Source organism: Rousettus aegyptiacus, unplaced genomic scaffold (genome assembly GCF_014176215.1).
Source record: "Rousettus aegyptiacus isolate mRouAeg1 unplaced genomic scaffold, mRouAeg1.p scaffold_m13_p_11, whole genome shotgun sequence".
In the NCBI taxonomy this organism is placed as follows: Eukaryota; Metazoa; Chordata; class Mammalia; order Chiroptera; family Pteropodidae; genus Rousettus; species Rousettus aegyptiacus.
Window position 1 is genome coordinate 13,693,767 of NW_023416286.1, and position 16,923 is coordinate 13,710,689.

At 35.5% G+C, this 16,923-nt stretch overlaps 1 protein-coding gene across 3 annotated transcripts in view; it reads left to right on the top strand.

Moving 5' to 3' along the window:
• The window catches only part of FREM2 (FRAS1 related extracellular matrix 2), a 209,317-nt gene that overhangs the window by 124,350 nt on the left and 68,044 nt on the right, over positions 1-16,923 (top strand). For all 3 annotated transcript variants that reach the window (XM_016161361.2, XM_016161362.2, XM_016161363.2), the window contains 2 exons: positions 9,492-9,641; positions 11,365-11,574. In XM_016161361.2, the coding sequence (XP_016016847.2) occupies positions 9,492-9,641; positions 11,365-11,574 (360 nt within the window). The remainder of the gene's footprint in view (positions 1-9,491; positions 9,642-11,364; positions 11,575-16,923) is intronic.

Consider the following 16,923-nt stretch of genomic DNA (forward strand, 5'->3'; position numbering starts at 1 on the left):
CTGTGTTCATGAGAGATATTGGTCTGTATTTTCTTTACCAGGTTTTGATATCAAGGTAATATTGGCCTCATAAAATGAGTTGGAAAGTATGGTCTCCTCTTCAATTATTTGGAAGAGTTTGAAAAGAATAGGTATTAAATCTTTTTTGAATGTTTGGTAGAATTCACTGGTGAAGCCATCTGGTTCTGGACTTTTACTTTGGTAGGTTTTTGAGAACTTTAAATTTCCATTCAGTTTATTTAGATTTTCCAGTTCTTCTTGATTCAGTCTAGAAAGGTTGTATTTTTCTAAGTACACATCCATTTCTTCTAGGTTATCAAATTTGACATTATATACTTTTTCATAGTATTCTTGTATGATCCTTTGTATTTCTGTGGTGTCCGTCATAATTTTCCCTTTTTCATCCCTTGTTTTGTTTATTTGTGTTTTTTCTCTTTCGTCTTTAGTGAGTCTAGCTAGGGGTTTGTCAATTTTAGTAAGCTTCTCAAAGAACCAGCTCTTTGTTGCATTTATTTTTCTATTATTGTTTGTTTGTTTGTTTTGAATTTCATTTATTTCTACTCTAATTTTGATGATTTCTTTTCTTCTACCAACTGTAGGCTTCATTTGTTCTTTCTTTTCTAGTTTTTTTAACATTAAGTATTAAGTCATTTATTTGGTCTCTTTCTTGTTTTTTGGAGATAGGCCTGTAATGAAATGAACTTTCCTCTTATGACTGCTTTTGCTTTGTTTTGAAAGTTTTGATATTTGTACTATCATTATCATTTGTTTCTATGTATCTCTTGATCTCTCTTTTTATTTCTTCTATGACCCAGGTATACTTCAGTAGCATGTTGTTTAATTTCCATGTATTTGTGGTTCTTTCTGCTTTCTTTTTAAAGTTGATCTCTAGTTTAAGGCATTATGATCGGAGAACATGATTGATATGATTTCAGCTCTCTTATGTCTATCGAGGCTATCTCTGTGTCCCAGTATGTGGTCAGTCCTTGAGAATGTTCCACATGCAGTAGAGAAAAAATGTTTAAGCAGCTGTTTTGGAATGAAAGGCTCTGTAAATGTCAATTATATCCAGTTGAACATAATTGTGTCATTTAAGGATGTTATTTCTTTATCGATTTTCTGTTTGGATGATCTGTCCATATCCAACAATGCAATATTTAGGTCCCCTACTATGATAGTGTTTTGGTCTGTTTCTCTCTTTAGTTCTATTAATAATTGCTTTATATATTCGGTGCTCCTGATTGAGAACATGGATATGAGCAAATATTATTTCTTCTTGGTGCATGATTCCCTTTATCATTTGAAGTGTCCCTCAGTATCTTTCTTTACTTTTTTTTTATATTTTGAAGTCTATTTCATCTGATATTAGTACCAGTATTCCTGCTTTTCTCTGGATGTCATTTGCTTGAAAAATCATTTTCCACCCTTTCACTTTGAGTCTATATTTGTCTTTAGAGCTGAGATGTGTCTCCTGGAGGCAGCATATGGTTGGGGTTTATTTTTTGATCCAATCTGCAACTCTTTGCCTTTTTATTCATGAAGTCAGTCCATTTTCATTTATGGTGATTATCGAAATATGAGGTTTTCTTATCTTTTGCTTTCTGGTAGCTCGGTTTTTCCATTGCTTCCTTGTTTTTGTGTTTCTGGTTTTTTTTTTTTATTTTGTTTGTCTTTTGTGGATTTTTCCTCTGGTTCTTCTTGTTTTATATTATATACTTCAGTTCTGAACCTTTGGTGTTTGATTATCACTACAAATATGTAAAGGATAGTTATATATATATATACAGTCGTTCATTTTCTTCTGCATGTGCCTTATCTCCATTCCCCTTTGCAAATTTAGATCTTCGAATCCTCCCTTTTTCAGTCATTGTTGTCTCAATGTGTCCCTATGTATACTGAACATTCATTACTATCTTGCTATAGCAAATCTCTTCTTATCGTTGAAGCTTATAATATCCTGTTCTTAGAAAGGATTGCACTCCTCTCCTTCTATTTACCTGATAGTCAACCTACTCTTAATTATGTTTTTTTTTTTTTGTCATTTTGTTTTAGGTGAGCTGACCCCTTTCAGTATTTTCTGTAATGCAGGCCTCATAGTGGAGAATGCCCTTAATTTTTGTATGTCTGGAAAGGTCTTAATATCTAAAGGAATGCTTAGTTAAATATATTATTCTTGGTGGGTAGTTCCTTTTATTTAATAGTTTGAATATTTGATTTCACTTCTTTCTGGCTTGTAAGGTTTGAGATGAGAAGTCTAACAATAATCTAATGGATGTTCTTTTATATGTTACTGTTTTCTTCTCCCTGGCTGCCCTGAGAATTCTTTGTCATTGATTTTTGATAATTTTACCACAATGTATCTTGGTGAAGGCCTTCTTGGGTTGAGATAATTGGGTGTTCTATTGACTTCTTGAATTCCAAGCTCTAGCTCATTCCTTACATTTGGGAAATTCTTGTCAACTATTTGTCTGAAAATGCTTTGTAGTAATTCCTGCTCCTTTTCCTCCCCTTCGGGAATGCCCATTATTCTTAAGTTTCCTCTCCTGATGGTATCAGCTAGTTCTTGTATTTATCTTTCATTATTTTTCATTCTTCAGTTTCTTTCTTCTTCCTTCTGATTTATTTATAGATTTCTGTCTTTGATATCACTGATCTTTTCCTCCATTTGTTCCACTAGGTTCTGAAGGTTGCTGTTTCATTGTTCAGCTCTTGCAGTGTGTGTGTGTGTGTGTGTGTGTGTGTGTGTGTGTGTGTGTGTGTGTGTTTTATCTCTAGATCTATTCTGTTCATTTTGAAAGTTTCAATCTCCTTGTTAAAGAACTCATTCTGCTCATCTCTAGTTGTTTTTTCAGTTTCTAAAATTGTTGATATGACTCGTTTCAGATCTTACTGAGTTTATTCAGAAATATCATTCTGAATTATCTGTCATTTAAGTTGCATATTTCTATGTCTGTAAGGTTATTTTCTGGAGATTTTTCTCTTTCTTTTTGAGATGCCTTGTCACCTTGGTTGTTCATGGTATTTAATGGACTATTTTTCCACCTAGGCATTAATGGAAGTGTATTCTGCTTTTTTCCAAAAAGAAGATTTATTATATAAAGATATATATTTTTATTATATAAAGATATTTATTATATCTCTCTTTAGCCTGTTGCAAAGATGATACTTTTCTTTTGGTTTCCAGTAAGTGGCATCTAAGCCTCTTGAATTCCTGCTTTATATAAAACCTTAGAATGCCTTTTTCTTTCTTATAGATGTTTAATCATGCTCACTACTCTGTCAGTTTTGGCAACAGTTTCAGTAGAATTTGGTCAGATTCCCCTGGGCTTCACTGTGTTTGGTCTCAGAAGATATGGGAAAAGGGTCCCTGTGTGTTGGGGGTTGATGGCTGTGGTTTATCCTTGGTTTTGCAACTGTGGAAGGTAAAAATCAACTGTTGTTTCTCTGCCATTCTTGCTTCTCTGTTATCCTGCTTCTCTTCTTTCTGCCCTGATGACTGGGCTCTGCCACCAGCCGTGTTGAGTTCCCAGCACTCCCAGGCAAGGCTTTTCAGGGAAGTCGCCACACCTTCTCCCTTCTCCCTCCTCCTACAGGGAGCTCTGGCTACAAGAGGGAGCTTTTTTTATTTCTCCCAGTCTACTGCTCGACACTTGGGGTTCTGACCTGTGGTAGCTTTTATGTGCAGATCCCATGTTCAGATGTGCTGGTGTGCAGTTTGGTTGTTTTTTGTTGAGCTTTAGATGTTCAGCTTATTGTTGTTTCAAGGGGAGATATCTGGGGACATCTGTCATTCTGCCATGTTTCTCCAAACCTCCCTTGAAGAATTTTTAACTCATTCATATTACGTAAAATTCTGTCCAACTGTAACAATTATAAACAATATTTAAATTTTAGATATTTTTTTAAAGACACGAAATTGAAATAACAATAATGATTTACTTTTCAATTTTCATTCAAATACACTGAAATATAAAAAGATGCTAATGTTTAGCCATTTTTTTATTCCTGGCATAAGAAACTAAGCCATTGGCAAAAATTGTTTTTTAAAAAAACTATTATATTGTGTTTTAATCTCATAATAATTGATTACCTTATACTTTAATTACAATGACTGCAATGATTAATAGGCCAATTTTCTAGCCATCATAAGTGGAACACAGAGGGGAAAGAAATCACATAAATAACTTAAATTTATAGATAATCAAAAATTCACTTAAAAATAAGTATCTTTCCTAATGCCTTCCATAATCTGGTAGAGTGAAATTGTGAGATTTAGAATTAAAATCCTTTTTCCATTTCGCCTCTTTCTTTCTGCTGAAGATAACAATATACTAATTAATAAGCAATATTATATTATTTGCACCATTCACATAACTCTTATTATTATGAGCATTGTTACATGTGCCATGCCTCTCCTCTATCTCTCTTTCTGAGACACACACATACATAATACATGTATATAAAGCAGGGTTCCCTAACCCCAGGCCATGGACCAGTACCAGTCAGTGGCCTGTTAGGAACCAGGCTGCACAGCAGGAGGTGAGTGGTGAGCAAAAGAGTAAAGCTCCATCTGTTTTTACAGCTGCTCCTCAGCATTAGCCCTGTGGCCTCAGCTCCACCTCAGATCACCAGGCATTAGATTCTCATAGGAGCACCAGTCCCTGGTGCTAAAAAGGTTGGGGACTGCTGAATAAATCACATGTGTCAGTCACATAATAAATGTTCTATGTATGGTAACTACTATCATTAGTCTTTATTCTAAATGACAACTTGTATAAAAATTTTCAGAGTATTACATAAGACTGTTTATTTTTATCTTAGTAAACTATACATTAAACTCTAACAAAAACATTTGGTCATAAAGTTTCCAAGTTTGGTTTTGTATCATTCAAAAGTCGAGGGGGAAAACTAGGTCCAGTCAAGATGCCATAGAAGGTAGACACTGCACTCGCCTTCTCTCATGTATACATCAAAATTACAACAAAACTACAGAACAACCATGACTGCGAGTTGCCTGAGGTCTGGCTGAACAGAAGTCTTACAACTGAAGGTATACTATAAGAGGTCACATTGAGACTTGTAGAAGGAGCAGAGATGCAAAACAGGTGGTCCCACAACTGCATGTGGCTCTTGAGAATCAAGGAAGAGCAAGGGGACCTGGCTCCATACTGGGATCTCCAGCCCATGGTTCCAGTGCCGGGAAGAGAAGTCCCCACAACCTCTGACTGAAAACCAGTGGAGATTGTGGTTGAGTGAGACAGGGTGACTGGAGATGTAGACATTCCTCTTAAGGGCCTGCTTGCAGACTTACTCAGTAACAGACTCACTCACTCTGAGCTCCAGCACTGGGGCAGCTGCTCAAATTGTTCCAGGGACACACAGGAGGAACTGAGTTGTCTGGCTTCAGGGTGAGGGCTGAGGTGTGGCTTTCACCTATACAGAAGTACTGGCAGTATCCATTGTTGAGCTCTCCCCACAGTCAGCGTGCAGACACAAGAGGCCACCATATCTGAGTCTCCATCAACCTGATTATCACAGGTCATTCTGCCTCTCCCAAATTTTGGGCCCATTCACGCTGCCTCCAGTGGTTTTTCATACAAATGGTCTATCTTGGCACATGCTGTAGACTTTCCTAAAATCTCTCAAAGGCTCACAAAACCTATGGCACATGCTGCAAATGTTCCTAAAATCTCTCAAAGGCTTATAAAACCCAAAAAAGCAGCATCTAGCTTTGTTATGCCCTGTAACTCTTGCTGAGAGGTCCCAAGCCCAGCATTAGTGGCAGCCAGCCTCAGTTCCTACCTTGACCTCTTGTTGCACCTATAAGCTCAGCATTGGTGGTGGCCATCTATGGATTACTTGGTGACTCCTACCAGGCAGCCCTGGAAGTGCACAAGCTGCAGCTGAACTCGGCCCACCGCTGGGCCCCTCCCAGGAGGAACTTAGGCCAACCTGCTTCAACTGGTGCCAGAGCAGGAACACCAGCCAGGGTTGCATCTGGAGAGGACACACCCAAAGGGCAGACTGGGCAAGCACCAGAATCCTGCTAAAGTGAATCCTTCTCCATAGGGTCAGCCCCTCACAAGCCAGTCCTTACAACCAGTCAGCCCAAGGATCAATCCCATCTATAGATGTGCAAACAGCATCCAAGGCTCAACAATAACAGGAGGGCACACACAACACACACAAGGGACACACTTTGAGTACCTGGCTTAGGTGACCAGGAAGACTGTGTCACTGGACCACACAGGACACCTACTACATAAAGCCACTCTACTAAGATTGGAAGACTTAGAAAGCCTACCAAATACATAGAAAGAAACACAAGAAAGCAACAAAATGGGGGGGGATAAAGAAATGTCTGGCATGAAAGGATAGAAAAAAGATCCAGAAAAACAACTCATCAGAATGGAGACAAACAATCTACCAGATTCAGAGTTTAAAACACTGATTATAAGGATGTTGTTCCGTGAACTTAGGGGAAGAGTATAGGAATTCAGTGAGAATTTTAATAAAGAGATGGAAAACATTAAAATGATGATGGGAAACATAAAAGGGAACAAGTCAGAAGTGAAAAATATAATATCTGAGATGAAGAGTTCATGACACATACATTAGATGGAGTGAAGGATCGAATCAGCAGTTTAGATGATGGAGGACACCCAATCAGAACATCATCAAGAAAAAAGAATACAAAAAATGATGACAGTTTAAGGGGACTCTGAGACAACATTAAGCATACCAAAATTTGTATCATAGGAGTACTAGAAGGAGAAGAGAGAGAACAGGAATTGAAAACCTATTTGAGAAAATAATGAGAAAACTTTCTTAGCCTGGTAAAGGAAATAGGTATGCAAGCCTAGGAAATGCAGAGAGGCCCAAACAAGGTGAACCCAAACAGGCCCATATCAAGACACATCATAATTAAAATGCCAAAGGTTAAAGACAAAAAAAAAAAAGAGAGAATATAAAAGCAACAAAGGAAAAGCAATTATTTACCTACAAGGGAGCTCCCATAAGACTGTCAGCCAACTTCTCGACAGAAACTTTTGCAGGCCAGAATGGCCTAACAAAAAATATTCGAACTGATGAAAAGCAAGGACCTTCAACCAAGATTACTCTATCCAGCAAAGCTATCATCGAAGGACAGACTGAAAGATAGATAGAGTTTCCCAGACGATAAAAAGCTAAGAGTTCATCGCCGCCAAGCCAGTATTACTGTTGGGAAATCTTGTTTAAGAAGAAAATATATATGTAATAAAATGACAATAAGTATTTTAAAGAAAAATAATTAAATGCTCAAATCAAAATATAGAGCAGCTGAATGGATAAGAAAACAAAACCCTTGCCTACAAGAGAATCACTTTAGGTCAAAAGACACACACAGATTAAAAGTAAAGGGATGGAAAAAGATATTTCATGGAAATGAAAAGGAAACAAAACACAACTGGGGTAGCAATAACTATACCAGACAAAATAGTTTTTAAAACAAAAGCTATAACAAGAGACAAAGAAGGACCCAGTAATCCCACTTCTGGGTATTTATCTGAAGAAATTCAAAATACTATTTTGAACATATGGACATTGCATCCACATGTTCATTGCAGTGTGATTTATAATAGCCAAGATGGAGGCAACCTGAGTATCCATCAATGGCTAAATGGATAAAGAAAAGGTAGTACATATATACAATAGAATATTACATCAGCCATAAAAAATAATGAAATTTTGCCATCTGCATCATCATGGATGGACTCGAAGGTATTGTGCTGAGTGGAATAAGTGAGACAGAGAAAGATAAATGTCATATGATTTCACTTACATGTGGAATCTGAAGTACAAAATAAATAAAACAGACTCATAAATACAGAGACTATTTTGAGGGGGTTTGAGAGGTGGGTGAAAAGGGGGAAGGGATTAAGAAATGCAAATTGGTAGTTACAAAATAGTCATGGATATGTAAAGTACAGCATAGAAAGATAGTCAATAATATTGTAATAACTCTGTATGGTATTAAATGTACTAGATTTATTGAGGTGATCGTTTCATGAGTTTCATAGATGTCTAATCATTATGTTGTACACCTGAAACTAATATAATATTCTATATCAACTATAATTGAAAAGTAAAAATACATTATTTAAAAAAGTTAAGAGGAGTTATATCCTTTTTTCATGCCCCATATGAAAATAATAATAATAATAAAACATAATTTTGCAGTTTTAATAAAGGTTATTTACTTGGGTCAGGAAAATAAAGATTCCTATTCAAATTGAACTGCACAAAATGGGTTTCCTTTGATTGTGAGCCATCATTGTAGGGTTTTGTTTGATTTTGTATGTTTTGTAACTCAATTAAGTGCTGTAAAACATGATAGTCATCTCTTTAATGGCCTTGTGTTTTAAGGAACATAGATGTATGTTGCCTGACCTTTTAGACACATTTCTTTGAGTCATAAAACCAGACACAAATGAGTAAAATGTCTAAGGTCAAAGGGTCAGTTACCATGTTATGTATTCACTAAATTAATTTATCTTTGTTAATGAATACTTATAAAATAAGTTCCCAAAAGTTAAAGTATATACTATTTCTGTGACTTCCTGTGGGACAATAGATATTTCAAAATAATTTTTTTAGTAGCTCACAAATTATCTCTCAGTTTTCTTTATTAGTCCACTGACTTCTATACCTCAGACTGTTAGCAGTGATCTCACAAGGTAAACTGTTGCTCACCAGTGGAATCAGACAGGAAATGATGATTAGATCAATTCATCACCTAAACTGGAGGAAAATACAAAGTCTCCAAAGATGTGTTTAATTTTAATGACAAGTCAATTATTTCCTTCATGTTTAAGACAAATGTAAGCATCTTAGTATGATATTTCTCCACTGGAACCTCAGTTGTTATAGGATACCCCCAATCTCCTACAGCTAACCTACAATTATGTTCTGGTCTCCCTAAAATCTCCAGGCCAGGTAATCATATAGTATATTTAGTATAGTTATACAAGACTCTATAGTGGTTATAACAGACCCAAATATACTGGATTAAGGCCAAATCTAATGGACTAGAAGAGGTTAAAAATCAAATAGTCTCCAGAGAGAAAACTTGGTAGGATATGGTATAATGAACAGTGGGGTGAAACTCATAAAATTTTAGCTTTATGTGTTTTGTTTCATTTTGGTGCTATTTTACCAGCTAAACTTCCAGAAAGTACATTTCAAAGCCGTTAATATGGGTAACTTATGCTTCAAGATGAAAATGTTCCATTAAGCAGTTTACTATAGTATTTTTGTTTGCTTGTTTTCCAACACAGACATTTTGAACTGAAAATTATATAAATCTATAGATTAAAGAGATGTTATCTTACAAAAAAAATATGATATAAGGAAGTCAATATGATGAAGGTAACTTCTTTGGAATTATGTCAGTAGAGTTTGATGTGCAAAAATAAAAATAACAGCAATGCTTTCTGTTTTGTTCTTAACAGAACCCATCTTCTACTTTGGTGATTTTGAGTACTCAGTGGATGAGAGTGCTGGCTATTTGGAAGTACGGGTATGGAGAACAGGCACTGATCTGTCCAGGTCTTCTAGTGTTACCTTGAGATCTCAGAAAACGGATCCACCCTCTGCCAATGGTGAGAAGTTTCATACAGTAACTCTTTTGATTATTCCACAATTTTCAATTTACCTCAACACAAAATACTTTAAAGCTAAAATACTTTACTCTTATTAAAGAAGTCTGATTAAATGGATTTTTCTGAAAAATATTACTATATGTTAGGTAAATTGAGGCTCTATTTACTACTGTGAGAAAATAAATTTAAGGGCTATGAATCAGAGGCTAAGTTAAAAACACATAAGTCAAAGACTAAATTCTAATGGCTATATTTGCATGAATTTGTACACTACATTTGGCAAATCTAACATCATTGAATAATATGACATCATATGCACAAGACTAATCATGTTGGCCACCTTCACAGAAATCTAATGACATTTAAGTATCTTGCAGGTAAACAACACCAATATGGTTCCTGCCTCAGTTTAACCAGAAGTCCTCAATATATACTTCACATTCACAAGGCGTTTCCACATTTTATTCTTCTAGCTCGCACATGCCTACCTTTTATTTTAGAATCTGCATCTCCAAAAAGTTTATCATAACGTTTAGAACAAGCTTAGGATTACAAGTTTTTTCCTTCTAACTTACCAACAATACAAACTCCCTCTTTTACTCACATACACACACATGCATGCACACATGTACATCATATCCACATTACACACTTATCACAGAAAGCAAGCAGGAGCCATACCATTTCAAAAGTCACCCTTAAGTTTTTAACTTTTTAAATGTAGTATACCTAGTATAATGCTTTGCATGTAGTCAGTCTTCGACGAACATTTGTTTAGCCCAATTAGTCATTTTGTCATAAGTCAATTAGTCATAAGAGAAAATTCAAATAAAATAAAGATGTGAGAATAAAAGTGAAGAAGCAGAGGAAAAGGAAAATATAAGAAGAACCAGAATGGATTCAAATACAGAGATTTTAAAAAATTAATTAAAGACAGGCACATTCACATATTGTTGCATATTCAGAGATGAAGTAAATACAAAATGAGAGAAGTTATGAAAACAAAGAAACAATGACATTAAATTATCATCCTCTGCTCTTAGTCTTTATGGATGTAGTAACTAAAGATTAAAAGAAAGTTTTGTTTTTAACTACTTGAGACATAAACAGAGATGTCAACACTAGATATGTACCACATAGTCTGAAAAGTAATAAGCCAACAACAGACCAAATATGTCTTTGAGAATAATGGATTTCTCTCCTTACCTGGGTGAATGTGGGTGGAGCATGTGAGACAAAAGTTTATATCTGAAATGTGTTGGTTTAACTAGCAGGCAACTACTGACATAAATAGAATACTCTGTAGTAGCTCACAGATATAGGTATTTAACTAATGTTAACAAAATTTAAACATATGTATTTTATATATAATTTAATAATGCCTGATTGATATGCTGAGTTTTAGACCTGCTTTTTATTAGTTCCATTTGAGAATTCCAAAATAAACATGGAAAAACTATTAAAAACAAAATGAAAATAACTAAAGCTAAAATAACATATTAGACATAGATAAGACAAACTTAAGAACCATATCTTTGGTCTATCAGCTTAATAACCAATGTAGATACTAATATTTTATATTTCATTAAATGTACTTTTCTGTAATATTATACCAGTCTGTATTTTTAAAAGAATTATAAAATATAGCTACATGATTTGCTTATTATAATTTTATTTAAATTTCTTCAGTCTCCGATTGAATAATTTTTTTTTACTATCATAGCTGGAACAGATTATGTGGGAATTAGTAGTAATTTAGATTTTGCACCTGGAGTCAACATGCAGACAGTTCGTGTTATCATTCTGGATGATCTTGGACAACCACTGCTGGAGGGAATTGAGAGATTTGAACTGATCCTTCGTATGCCTATGAATGCTGCCCTTGGAGAGCCTACCAAAGCCACAGTGTCCATAAATGACTCTGTCTCAGATTGTGAGTGTTTATTAATTTAGAATGATAAGCAAAATGATAAGCTAGACTTTATATAAATGTTAAGTAAGAAAATTAACTAAGGGTTATGTACCTGTATTAGTTTGATAGAGCTGCTATAACAAAGTACTATAGACTCAGAAATCTCATGTCACAATTTTGGTGGTTAAGAGTCCAAGATCAAGATGTTGGCAGGATTGGCTCTTTCTGAGGAATTTGAGAGAAGGATCTGTTCCAGGCCTTTCTCCTTGGCTTGTAAATGGCCATCTCTTCCTTATGTGTCTTCACATCATCTATGTCTGTCTCTCTGTCCTACCTACCCTAGAAGGACACAAGTTATATTAAATAGCGCCCAATCTAATGACTTCATTTTTTACTTGATTACCTCTATAAAAACATATAAAATCACATTCTCAGGCACTGGGATTTAGAACTTCAACCTATGAATTTGAGCATAACCTATTGTTATGCTCAACACATAACAATATCCTAGCTGACAATGTCTTCCTTTCCTCTGATTATTTTGATAGAATAAGACTCAGAAGAAAATTTTAGTTTTTCTCTCGAATTTAAAAAAAAAAGTGATATAGTCATCAATATCTTGATCGTGTCTAAAGAATACCCTCATCATAGACTTCTGGTCAAAATTGTGTAATAGGACAAAAACCTTTGAGAACCACCTAAAAACTAGATGAACAGAACTGTTATAACTAAGTATAAAAAGGAGAAGCCATGTTGATCTGATAAGATAGGTGGAGACACAAAAAGGACTGGCCTCACACCCACATATGATGCTTAATAATTGAGTGGGACCCAGGCATCCTTTAAAGGGCCTGAGCACAGACTCACTTGCACGCAATCACCCTAAGCTCCAGAGAAGGAATAGCAGCTTGAAAAGCTCCAGGGATATATGGGGAGGAACTAAATTTCCTGGCTTCAGAGCAAGGTCTGGAGAGCTTGCTCTCACCAGGACTAAAATGCTGCTAGGTACTATAGTTCTTTTTTAAGCCCTCTAGCTACACAATCTGCAAGTGCAGGCAGAAATTCTAGCAAGTGCCATTGTTGCTTTGCTGAGACCTTCATTTATACATGCTGATAGGCACCAAATTTGAGCCTCCATTAACCTGGCTAATACTGCTTCCCCACTCTGGTGATTCTCTGAAACTCCTCTTCAGCTTACTCACACATTTAGCCCAAAGCTCTTCCAGTAGATATTCCATACAAACAGCCAGCCTCAGCTCATGCTAGGGTTTCCTAAAATCTCTCAAAGGTCCAAAAGCTCCCCCAAACAGTAGCTGGCTTAGGCATACCCTGTCTCTTTGCTAAGCAGTCCCAAGCCCAGCTCTACTGTCAGCCAGCCTGGGTTCAGAGAAAAACCACTAGCAGGTGCTCCCAAGCCCAGCACAGGCAACAAACAACCAGGTGACCCTAGGCTGAGTACAGACAGCAGCTGATCTTGGGCTGCACCCAAATCCCTTCAAACAGACCCCAGAACCAAATACCTGGTGACTGGATTTAAACTACACCAGAGCACCACCCAATTATCTTCCCAAATGAAAAATCCAAAGGGAGGACTCAGCAGGCACCAGAGACTTGTTAAAGGGAATTTTATCCCTTGGGGTCAGCCCCTGAACTACCCTGCACAACCACTCATCAGCAGTAGTCATAGCTGGTATTCATAGCAACTCAACCTAAAAGTCGATGCCTGCACTGATGTACTAAACAGCAATTAAGGCTCGACTATGACATGATGGTATTCAAAAACACAGAGGACACCTCTGGAGCACCTATCTCAGATGACCAGAGAGGCTGTGCCACTGGGCCCCAGGGGACATCTACTATATAAGGCCACTCTGCCAAAACTAGGAAACACAGAAGATCTACCTAATACATAGAAACAAACACATGGAGGCAATTAAAATGAAGAGACAAAGAAACATGGTTCCAAATAAAAAGAGGAAAAAAAAGACACCAGGAAAAAAAAAGCAATCAACCAGATACAGAGTTCAAAACACTAGTTATAAGGATGCTCAATAAAATTGGGGTAAGAAAATACGAACTCAGTGAGAAATTACACAATAAAAAGGAAACCATAAAAAATCTTCAGAAATTAAGATAATTATGACTGAAATAAAGAATATATCAGAAGGAATCAACAATAGATTAGAGGTAGCACAAGATCGAATCAGCGATTTGAAATACAATTAGTGGAAAATGCCCAAATAGAAAAACAACCAAAAAATAATTTAAAAAAAAAAGGATAGTGCAAGGACCTCGGGGACAATATCATTTGCATCATAGGAGCAACAGAAAGAAAGGAGAGAAAGCAAGGGATTGAAAATCTATTTGAAGAAATAATGACAAAAGACTTACTAACCTGATAAAGAAAATACACACACAAATCCAGGAAGAACAGAATGTCTCAAGTTGAGCCCAAAGAGGCCCACACCAAGACACATTATAATTAAAATGCTAAATGTTAAAGACAAAGAAATAATCTTAAAAACAGCAAAAGAGAGGTAGTTACCTACAAGGGAGCTCCCATAAGACTGTCAGCTGATTTATCAACAGAAACTTATCAGTCTAAAAAGTATTGGCACAAAATACTCAAAGTGTTGAAAAGCAAGGACCAACAACCAAGATTGTTCTACCCACAAGGCTATCATTTAGAATTAAAAGAGAGATCTTTTTAAAATTTGAAGCATATTTGAGTACCTTTAAAAAGAAAAAAAGAATTGAAGGAGAAATAAAACACCCTCTAGACAAGAAAAAAATCTTAAGGAGTTCTACTACCAAATCATTAGTACAAGAAATGTTAAAGGAACTTCTTTAAAAGAGGGGAAAAAAAACATTAAAAATAGGATTAAGAAAATTTCTCAAAAAAAAAAAAAAAGAGAAACTCTCATTGACAAAGGCAAATACATAATAAAAGCAGTGGCTCAACCAATTATAAAGTTAGTACAAATGTTAAAAGACGAAAGGAGGATCATGTGTAATTACAATAGCAAATTAAAAGTTAAACATAAGATTTGTTGAACTGGTCAGGATGACATAGAAGGTAAATGCTGTGCAAGTCTCCTCTTGTGACCACACCAAAATTATAACAAAACTACAGAGCAGCAATCACTGGGAGTCACCTGAGGTCTGGCTGAACAGAAATCTTACAACTGGGGACATACATAAGAGGTCATCTAGAGATTGGTAGAAGGGGCAGAGATGCAAAACAATGGCCCAGGCCCAGAACTGCATGTGGCAGTCAAGATTGGGAGTATTTTCTTAGCTGCAGAGCCTCCTCCCCACCATATCTAATACATCAAAACAGAAACAGAGAGGCAGCTTAAATGGGGAGACAAAGAAACATGTCTTACATGAAAGAACAGAACAAAGATCAAGAAAAAGAACTCAACAAAATGGAGACAAGAAAACTATCAGATGCAGAGTTCAAAACACTTGTTCTAAGGATGCTCAATGAACTTAAAGGAAGAGTAGAGAAAATCAGTAAGAACTTTAACAAAGAGATACGAAACATAAAAATGAAAATGGAAGACATAAAAAAGAACCACTCAGATATGAAAAATACAATAAATTAAATGAAGAGTACATTAGAGGGAATCAATAGATTAGATGAAGCATAGGATCAATTCAGAGATTTAGAAGATAAGAGAACAGAAACACCCAATCAGAATAGAAATGAGGAAAAAAATAAAAAAAAAATGAGGCTGATTTAAGGGGTCTTAGGGTCAACATCAACGTTTACATCACAGAGGTATCAGAGGGGAAGAGACAGAGAGATGAATTGAAAAAATATTTGAAGAAATAATGACTGAAAACTATGCTAACTTGATGACAGAAATAGACGTGCAAGCCCAGGAAGCACAGATAGTTTCAAAAGAGATGAACCTCAAGATACCAATACCAGACAACTTATAATTAAAAAGACAAAAGTTAAAAAGAATCTTAAAAGCAGCAAGAGAAAAACAGTTAGTTACCTACAAGACTGCTACCATAAGACTGGGAGCTGATTTATCAATGGAAATGTTCAGGCCAGAAGGAATTGGCACGAAACATTTAAAGTGATGAAAAACAAGGACCTATAGCCAAGATTACTCTACCCAGCAAAGCTATCTTTCAAAGTTGAAGGACAGATAAAGAGGTTCCCAGACAAGAAAAACCTAAAGAAGTTTATTAATACCAAATCAGTATTACAAGAAATGCTCAAGGGAGTTCTAGGACAAGTAGAAGAAAATATTTTTTAAATGTGAATATAAAATGGCAATAACTATATATCAATAATTACTTTCAATGTAAGTTGATTAAATGCTCCAATCAAAAGACATAGGATGGCTGAGTAGATAAGAAAACAAGACTCACGCATATGCTGCCTACAAGAAATTTACTTCAAGTTTAAAGACACACAGAGACTAAAAGTAAAGGGATTTAAAAAAAAAAAGTTTCATGGAAATGGAAAGGAAACAAAACACAGCTAGGTTAGCAATAGTTATACCAGATAAAATAAACTTTAAAACAAAAACTATAACACGAGACAAAGAAGGACTAAGTAATCCCGTTTTTGGTTACTTATTCGAAGAAACGAAAAAAATACTTCAAAATAATATGTGAATTTATATGTTCACTGCAGCAGTATTTATGATAGTCAAGATATGGAGGCAAACTGGTATACATCAATGGATGAATGGATGAAAAGGTGGTACATATAATGAAATCTTTTCATCTGTATCAACATGGTTGGACCCAGAGGGTATTGTGCTGAGTGGAGTAATTCAGAGAGAGAAAGACAAATGCTATATGATTTCACTTACATGTGGAGTCTAAAGAATAAAAAAAGAAAAAAGACTCAAACTCATAGATACAGAGAATATATTGAGAGTACTAGATGGTAGGGAGATTGGGGGGTGGGTGTAAAAGAGGGAGGAATTAAGAAATACAAATTGGTAGTTACAAGATTGTCATGGAGGTGTAAAGTACAGCATAAGGAATATAGTCAATAATATTGTAATAACTATGTGTGGTGTCAGATAGGTACTAGATTTATTAGGTAATCACTTCATAAGTTATATAGATGTCTAATCACTATGTTGTATACCTGAAACTAATATAATGTTGTATGCCAACTATAATTGAAAAAAAATATTTTTAAAATCCTTAAAAAAAAATAACCATCAACTTATAAGTACATACATACATATATACATACATACACAGGAATAATTTAACCAAGGAGGTAAAAGACCTGTACTCAGAAAACATAAGATGTTGAAGAAAGAAATAGAAGATACAATTAAATAGAAGCATATACCATGCTCATGGATAGGAAAACTTAATATCATTAGT